Consider the following 9,495-nt stretch of genomic DNA (forward strand, 5'->3'; position numbering starts at 1 on the left):
AATAACATTTTTTTTTTTAAAAACACTAAATTTTTTAAAAATTAACCTTTTATTTTTCACAATATTTTTTTTTAAAAAATGCTATAATTTCTGCATGATAAAAAAGACATCTATTTAAAAAAAATATATTTTTTTAAAATATAAATATATTAGTTTAAATTGGAAATACAAAATAACTGAAAAATGTATTAACAATTTTGAAGTGCATAATATCAGTTTCAGTCACTGACACTGGTGATGTATCACCATTATGCTAAAGGAATTGAACATGAATGAAATAAAAGTATTCTTGAATAGTACTACAGATAAATAAACCTGTTTATGACTAACCAAGCACTTAGTCCCTAATAGCTTAACCTGTATGGCAAGGTCAAACTTCAGTTGTGTACTATTGAATGAGAGGACCAATTGAATTTGATTACTGATTAATCTTCCCTTGTTTAATGCTTAAATTGAAGAATCAAATAATATTAATAAAACATTATACTTTTAAAAACAAATATTCTGTAGTATATTTAATTATCAATATGTTATTAGTTCTGTTTCTATTTTACCTCTTAAATATTGTTCAGATAAAATTGTGACATAATTTGAGTAAAAGGGTTTTGGACAGTTTAAGACAGTTTTGGACAAAGGGGTTTTGGACAGGACGGTTTAAACCAGGGTTTAAACCGTGGATTAATCCATTCTGTCCTAAACCTTGCCAACCCTGTATGTAATACTGTGATATCAATACATTATATAAAAACATAACTTCTAACTCTGCCGTGAGATTATTTTATATTGAAAATGGCAGAATCATTTGGAAAGTGAAATTTAAGTTTTTTTTTAAATTTAAAAATCTTTGACTATATTAAAGAAGATATATATTAAAGAAAAGTAAGAAATATATAAGGCTTAATAATCATTTTAAATTAAAACAGTCACTAACTCATTATCTTCTGATAGATTGTTACTAACAGTTTTAGTCACCTTGACTCTTTTATTTAACCAATCAAACTTGAATTAATATTTTTTCAGCAGTATCCATCATATGCACTTTGCGTTCGTCTATCAAATTGACTTCCATCGTTCACAGATGAAAATAAGAACCGGTGGAGTTGAGAAAACTACAATGCACTGATGTGCAAATTCAATATACGGCACACCAAGGAGAAAAACCCCGGATTAAATATCGGCCGGTGAAATGAAACTGCTTAGAGCTCAACAACTAAGAACCCCATCCTTTCTGCATAACGGTGCACCTGCAGAAACCCCACCCATTTTCTCATGAAAATCTTTCTTACCCATAAGGCTACTGCAGGCAAAGATGTTTGTTCCAAGTATGGCTATCGTTCAGACGGCTTGGGTTTTGGCAGTTATGGGAGGGGGTTCAGTGAAAAATTGAACCCACTAATAACTATGTTTTTGGAACATTGCCGGAAATTTTAAAAATTGGGAGAAAAAGGTAAATTTTTGCTTTTTTGCAGAAGTCTTTCATCCCTGAGAGACATACACAAATTGTTTATTTTATTAGTACAGAACCCATTACCTTAAAATTAGAAAACCAGAACAAAATTTGATAAATTTTCCCGCCATTAAAAAATTTTTTTTTTTTCTTTTCCTCATAAGATTTTTCATTCTTTTTTGAAAGATGTTTACCTTACTATCATTTTGGAAATAATCATTAGTATATTACTCCATCTTTTTTTTTCTGTTTAAGATTATTTCCAAATATTATTTTTTTTAGTTGGGTTTAACAATAAAAAAACGGCTTTTCGTAGCGATTTAGAAAACCGGAAAAATCAGTTATCCGGAATAACAATGGTCCCGATCATTCCGGATAATCGGTTCCCTACTGTACATATAGGTATAGAGGAGTTTTGACTAAGTATAAACTTTTATTAAACAGTCTGTACTCTTTAACACAACACCATCTTCATTATAATGAGTGATATAAAAAGTGTTGATTGTTCTTGTTGCAACTGTGTTCAAGATGGCAAACTGAGAAAATGCTTAAGGGACACTAAAAATTATCTTTATTCATTCAAGTTATTTAGATTTCAATATTATTACAGTATAATTTATTTATAGTTGCATCAGGGTTGGCAAGGTTTAGGACAGAATGGATTAAACCACGGTTTAAACCGTCCTGTCCAAAATCCCTTTGTCCAAAACTGTCCTAAACCCTTTTACTCAAATTATGTCACAATTTTATCTGAACAATACTTAAGATGTAAAATAAACATAGAACTAATAACATATTGATAATTAAATCTACTACAGAATATTTGTTTTTAAAAGTATAATGTTTTATTAATATTGTTTGACTCTTCAATTTAAACATTAAACAAATGAAGATTAATCAGTAATCAAGTTCAATTGGTCCTCGCATTCAATACTACATAACTGAAGTTTGACCTTGCCATACAGGTTAAGCTATTAGGGACTAAGTGCTTGGTTAATCATAAACAGGTTTATTTATCTATAGTACTATTCAAGAATACTGTTATTTCATTCATGTTCAATTCTTTTAGCATAGTGGTGATACATCACCTGTGTCAGTAACTGAAACTGATGTTATGCCCTTCAAAGCTGTTAATAAATTTTACAGTTATTTTGTGTTTTCAATTTAAACTAATATATTTATAATTAAAAACAATTTTTTTTTAAAAATAAATGTCTTTTTTATCATCCTGTGATGCAGAAAAAATAAAATTTTTTTAAAAAAGTTTTGTGAAAAATAAAAGGTTAATTTTTAAACAAATTTAGTATTATTTTAAAAAAATTATTATTCTTTAATATTACATTATTTATCCTTATGCAAAAACATTATTTATGAGTATTAAAAGCATATTTATATTTAAAGGATTAGGTATTCACTTTTGTTGTTCAATGAATTGTGGAGTTTTAAAAATTATAAACCTCTTCCTATTATATTATCTTACTTTCTTTTGATAAGTTGAAGTTTTGATACATGTAATTATTATGTGTACAATGGTTGCACCTATAGAATTTTTACCTTTTACCAAAGTTCAAGGAATTGGACAGTTTTACCCAGTTTAAGACAGTAAAACCCACGTGTCCTGTCCAAAACTAGTTTATGACGTCCAAAACCCCAAGCCTGAGTTGCATATAACTTATTTATTTATCGTTGTTATTTAGTGGAAGATACCTAAAAATGCATTGCTCAGCGAATCTAAAATATTAAGTCTAAATTTATTAAACCTTAACTTCATGCAATGAGTTATGTTGTTGCATGTTTATGCAGTAAAATATGATCTAATTGGCAGGCTTAAACAGAACAATATAATAAATAAACAAAATTTGATAGTTGGCAAATAAACATGTTAATTAATAAGAGATTTAGAATGGAAATCTGAAGCAATTTAATTTACACATTTCAGCAAAATTTTATATACCTGCTCATCTTCAGTCATAGGTATCAAAGCCAAAGGCATTTGAAACTGCTCACGAACTAAATGAGGAAAATCTTTCATACAGGTGGGTACTTTTGCATCTTTAGGTATTAAGGCCAACATTTCCTCACGCCCATAGCGATATTCTGCTAAACTATACTTTGGTATGTTCATCACCGTAGGCGGATTAGCTGCACTAGATGCAGCTGCCCCAGCAGAATAAGCACGGATCCTATGGGGATGAAAGAAAAAAATTAATTTATGAAGTTTAAATGCAACATATGAATATAGTATAAAGTAAATTAAATCTAGAGGTTAAAAGTAAAAATTGTTGAAACTTTGTGTTTTTACAATATGGGATTATCTATTCGATTTTTATAACTAATATCCTCTCCGGCATAAATATTTTTGCTTATAATTTTTTTATAAATTTAATTATACTGTTAATGCATGGTGATGCAAAATAATTAACCTATTTAAAGAAATTAATGGACTAGCACACAGTTTTTTTTATTTACATTTCTTGAGTATAATTTGCAGATTACCAGTAAAAAAAAAAAAAAAAAGAAATTGTCAAAATTATTTTTTTTGACATCAAATATTGCGAATTTACTATAAATTTTTCTCAGCTATAAAAGCGTAAGGGATTATTCACGCTGGAAAAGAAAAATCCGTGCACGTAAAAAAATTTGAAGATGAGAATGAGTACCTTATTGATGAAATATATTTACCTGCAAAACTCACCAATCAGGTTTTTGTTTGCTTTCACGGTGAATGCCTCTTAAACTTGATCATGTCTCTGCTGATACCCATTGGCTCATGTAAGATGTAGATTCTGCCGATGAGAGAAGATTGCGTATTTCTATTGATTATTTATGTCATTTCCATCATAAATTAAAACTGGACTAAAAGAACTATATCATAATCCATGGATTGGATTATATGGCAAGGCAGACTGTCTGCTGAAATTTTTCCTTCTTGGTTAAAAACCACTGACTGTGGATTACACGCCGTCAGAGATAATGCACAGGAAATTAAGGTATTTCCCCCCCCCAAGAATTAAAAACTCCCCCCCCCCAACAAAATTACCAAATTAAATAGAACATCAAATCCCTCCTAAACAATAGCATTTTTGTAAAATTGACATTAATTGGTAAAAATTCATATGTGTACAAACATTATACGTGTACCACCAAAATTTCTGGTAAACACATGAAAATTTCTGAATAAACAAAATTTAAAAATTGGGGAAAGTTTTTCCTAACAAAATTCATAGCAGCATCATACATAAAAACATGGCAATGCTAACTTATGTGGAAAGGAAAACATTTACTAGAATCACATATCGAAATTATTTAAGTAACATATAAAAATTATTGATGTATTTTGATTGAAAAAGATAACATTTAAACTTATTAAATGAGACTGACTGAGCAGTTAAAAAAAAGTTCACATAAATTTGACATTTAATTTTATTTCCTAACGAGATAAGCTTTAAATTAAAAAAAAAAAAAAAAAAGATATCAAATATGCATGCATAAGAAAACAAGATGTAAACAGGTATTTACAACAATTAAATTAGATTAAATTATGAGTCCAGAATTAAGAAAAAACTTACCAGTCAGGACCAAAAGTCAAAGCAGTTTCAGCCATTGTAATAGTTTATTCAAGAGCTAAATAACATTAAAAATAAATCAGTTTATTTAATGGTTTAAAAAATATCCAAATGCATATAAAAATATTTTTAATTAGTGAGGACATTTTTTCAAATTATTTGAAGCAAAATGTATCATTGAAATTGTTTCTTAAAAGTACAGAATCTCAAGATCTTTCGTTATTAGAGAGCTGTATAAAAAATAATTACCTCAATTTCATAGACCTTAAGATTTTTTCTCTGCTCTGCAATACAAATGATTCAAAACTATCCAAACAATTAAATTAAATGTTTAATTGTTTTACAGCAAATCTGTTTTGTCTTTTAATATTCTAAAAATGAGCCTTGTAGGAAGAACTTCATTAAGATTAATATTTTTTTTTCTTTCATTTAAATAAAAATATATTAAGTTAGTAGTAGCTGTTAAAGTCTCTTTACTTAATTTATGCTTAGTATTTGATTTTTAAAAAAATATTTATTTTTCAATGTTCCTTTTTTTAATCTTCTCTCATTCAATGGTATTATTAGTTCTTGACAGGAATTTTCCAATTTATATTTGTTAGCCCAATTATAAACTTTTAAACTTGACTCTTGAAAGACAATACACTCTTAAGCAGGATTTTCATTTGCAAATAAAAAGAAATTTTGTTACACTTCTCTCATTATTTTAATAAATGAGTATCATATTTTTTCACAAGTCTACCAAGATTATGGATAGTGTTTTTAACAGGGTTGGCAGGTTTTTGACTTGTGACAGTTTTTGACAGTTTAAACCATGGTTTAAACCGTCACGTCAGAAACCTCACTGTCAAAAACCTATATTCATATGTGAAATTTAATTAATACATAAAATTTATATATTTTTTAAAGGATAGTGTTTCTAAATATGTTCTAAAAAAAATTAATTTAAAATTTTGAAGAAACACTTATATTTTGAATAGTAACCAAAATCTTGTACTTTTGAAAACTCACATCTTTTGTAATATTATGTATTCATTTTCATGTGTTATTGAAAATCTGCAGTGATATTATTAAGAAATTTATTTATAACCAAATTTAGTGTATAGTATAGATTATACTAAAAATTAGACATTTTTAAAGATAAACATTAGCAGTTTTGTACATTAGACATCTTTTAAAGAAAAATCTTTTTAATATTCTTTTAAATCTTCTTAATAATCTTTTTAACATAAGACAATACAAATTTAAGTGCTTTCTGTTAAATACACAGAGTAGTTAGTGTCGATTTACAGTATATTCAGCCTATTCATTTACTATGCTGAAAATTTAGTTTATCCAAATACTTGTGAATTTCATTTTGCTGAATACTATATAGTTTTGTTGAATATCTAAATATTCAGCTGTTGAATAATTACTTCTTGCTTTCAAGATATGCATTATTTGTATTCTTAATACAAGTGGGGAAAAAAAATAAGAGGTAAAAATTGTTTTAAAATGATAAGTGTAATAATTATAAATAAATATAATAAACAATATGAATTATATTTATCATTATTCACAAATATAACTACTTTTAAATTCAAATTAACATACTGGATAATAAAGATATTCGGTATAACATTAAAAAAAAATTTTTATACACTTGTATCAAGTTTGTATTTATACAACATAACTTGTAAGTTCCTTATAAATATTAGTTATATGTTCCTTATATGTCAAAAATGCATAGTAATAAACTTTTAATTTTCTTAAGTATCAAAAAAAAAATTTTTTTTTTCAAAATATAAATATTTAAAAAAAATTTGTGCAAAATTTTTCTGCACATGCATTTGAATATAAATTTCTGAGATTTTAAATCTGTTATTTTACCTTAATTTTAATTAAAAAATATTTTAAAACCTGCTGATTACCTATAGTATAATTAAATTTCAATATAATGCATGGCAACTGTTGGTAGTTTTGAAGTTTATATATTTTCTTGGCAAACTTCAGTTTTTGACATTTTTGACGGGTTTTTGACGGTTTAAACCAGTATTATACCCTTGTCATGTCAAAAACCACTTTTTGACGTCAAAAGCCCAACCCTGGTTTTTAATATAAAAATAAGCCAAAACTAATTGCAGGAAATGTATCCACTCAATTTCTAGTTATAAAACTACCTTTAGCTTATCCTAAGGTAATAGTGTGAAAGAACTAATTTTGTTCTAATCAAATAAAAACACATTGACTCATAATTCAAAAGAAAACTGAGAATTAAAAGAAAATAATGAACCAGGGGCGTTTAGATATAAACATGAAAAAATACAAACAAGGTTTCTACACAGACCTTAAAGAAACAGAGGAATATAATCGTTCTACGACCACTTATAGAACTTATACAAATCTATCTCGAAAAGTTAAAAGAAATAGCCCTAACAATAACAGCTTTTCCTTCTTTTCAGGGTATTATGGAAAGACTATTCTCAGCTCTGCTTGTCATCAAATATCTGATTTATCAAAGATCCCTTAAGACAGGATCAATGTCCTTTATCAAAGATCTTGAAGCTATACTGTTTTTTTAGAAATTACTTGCGCCAGCTTCTCAACTTTATAATAAATGCTAATTAATATAAATAATTAGACATGCCTTCAACTTCTTTTTTCTGTAGTATCCTATTACTTCCCATTATTAAAAAGCATCCATTATTATGTAGCATCCCATTATTAAAAAGGGATCAGTCTTAAAGTTTAAAATTCCAAGAGTTAAAAATACAAATAGGACATCTTAACATAGAAATGCTAAATTAAGAAGAACATATAATATGAATATATGCAGAAACAAAGATTAACAATGCAGATTATCTCTGTTACTTATTCCGGTAGGTGCTTATATATATATAATTTTCTACATTAACTTTCACTAAAACACTGTATTAGATACCATAAAAAGGGCAGACTTTCCTCAACATCTACTACTAAATTGCAAGATAGGTAGATTATTTTACAAAATATATCTACACTCAACTCTTTTCTTCATGTGGTAAGTTAAACTTCATTATAAATAAAAAAGTTTTTTTTTTAAAATTTTTTTTTGAACTCAGTTACTACCTTGGGTGAAGTGACTTGTAAGCCACCTAATATTTTACCTTAAAATTGACTTAAACTTTAATCAATCACATAGTTAATATTCTTGTTCAACACATGCAAAAGTTTGAAAATTTAAAAATATTTTAATTTTTAACATCACATTATAATATCCTTTTAGGAAGGTAAAAATGCTAAATTAAAATATGAAATTAAAACTGGTACTTCTCCATTTTCTGCAAGTATTTCTGAGTATAATTTGTTGAAATACAGACAATAAACACACATTTTTTATTTTTGATGTTTCATCTCAAAGTCAGACTGTTTCATTTATGTTAACCTCATCTTCCACTAGATTTCTTCTCGTCACAAAATTAAAACAAACACTATCAACACTAATTTTGTCTTTATAGTCATAACTACTGCTCTCATAATTGAATTACCCTTAACCATAAGTTTGCTCTAAGTCACTACTCAAAGAATATTCTTGGTTACCATGACTATGATTCTTGGTTGTTTCATTCATTATACTATGAATCTGAATATTAACTTGCCTTATCAATAATAGTATTGTAGTGAAAAATTGATAAAAATAAACACAGAAATTTTTATCAACATGAATCAGTAATCACGGAAATGACAACTGCATCACAATATAATTGCGCTTCTGAGAGTGGCAAAAAATTCTTGAAATTTTATCGTTATTCTAGCTATTGCTAGATGCTAATTTAATATCGAAAACTTATATGGCATTAAGTCACCTCATTTTAACCTAGATATTAGTGCATATTTTAGCACTAAAAAAGGTAAAAGACATTTGCTAGATCAGATTTAACATGCCAAAACATGAAAAAAAAAAGGTAGAAATAATCTATTCAAAAATAAATGTTTAGCAAACAAGTTAAGAGAGAAAGTTATAATTAATTTTAATCCCTCAATCCTAATAACGTATATGGTTGTTGGTTGTTAAGTGGACCAGTATTTAATAAGTTGGTGAATTGATATTTCCACTAATCAGTCTAACTAAAAAAAAAAAAAAANAAAAAAAAAAAAAAAAAAAAAAAAAAAAAAAAAAAAAAAAAAAAAAAAAAAGAAGCTCTTTGCTGATAACTAATTAATATAAATAAACCTTTCTATAATTACATGATTTAACGGGGGCATATATTTACTTAAATACAGATCGTAATATTAATTAGTACATATATTAAGAATAAGTACAGAAAATTGCATTTCTTAAGTAAGTATTTATAATACCTTTATTTAAGTAATTAGTTAACGTAAATTTAACAAAAATACTAAAAGTAAACAAGGTAGGACAGGAAATCGCTATTAATTATACCCGTTCAATATTGTAATTAATAATCGATGATAATCAAACATATAATGATGGTTTAACGGGAAGCAATGTATCGATTTTTA

The 9,495-nt window shown here is 26.8% G+C and overlaps 1 protein-coding gene across 2 annotated transcripts in view; it reads right to left on the reverse strand.

The window, feature by feature from the left end:
- LOC107449138 (GIGYF family protein Gyf) overlaps nt 1-5,077 on the reverse strand; it is a 45,736-nt gene extending 40,659 nt beyond the window's left edge. Inside the window, exons 1-3 of one of the 2 annotated variants that reach the window (XM_071182244.1) lie at nt 5,017-5,066; nt 4,130-4,233; nt 3,402-3,630 (exon numbers count right to left, since the gene is read on the reverse strand). In XM_071182244.1, coding sequence (XP_071038345.1) covers nt 3,402-3,572 — 171 coding nt within the window. In that variant the 5' untranslated portion in view covers nt 3,573-3,630; nt 4,130-4,233; nt 5,017-5,066. Of the gene's footprint in view, nt 1-3,401; nt 3,631-4,129; nt 4,234-5,016 lie in introns of both variants that reach the window. The other variant, XM_071182243.1, reaches the window with a different exon arrangement.
- Nucleotides 5,078-9,495: the final 4,418 nt, after the last annotated feature.

This window comes from Parasteatoda tepidariorum, chromosome 6 (assembly GCF_043381705.1).
Source record: "Parasteatoda tepidariorum isolate YZ-2023 chromosome 6, CAS_Ptep_4.0, whole genome shotgun sequence".
Classification (NCBI taxonomy): domain Eukaryota; kingdom Metazoa; phylum Arthropoda; class Arachnida; order Araneae; family Theridiidae; genus Parasteatoda; species Parasteatoda tepidariorum.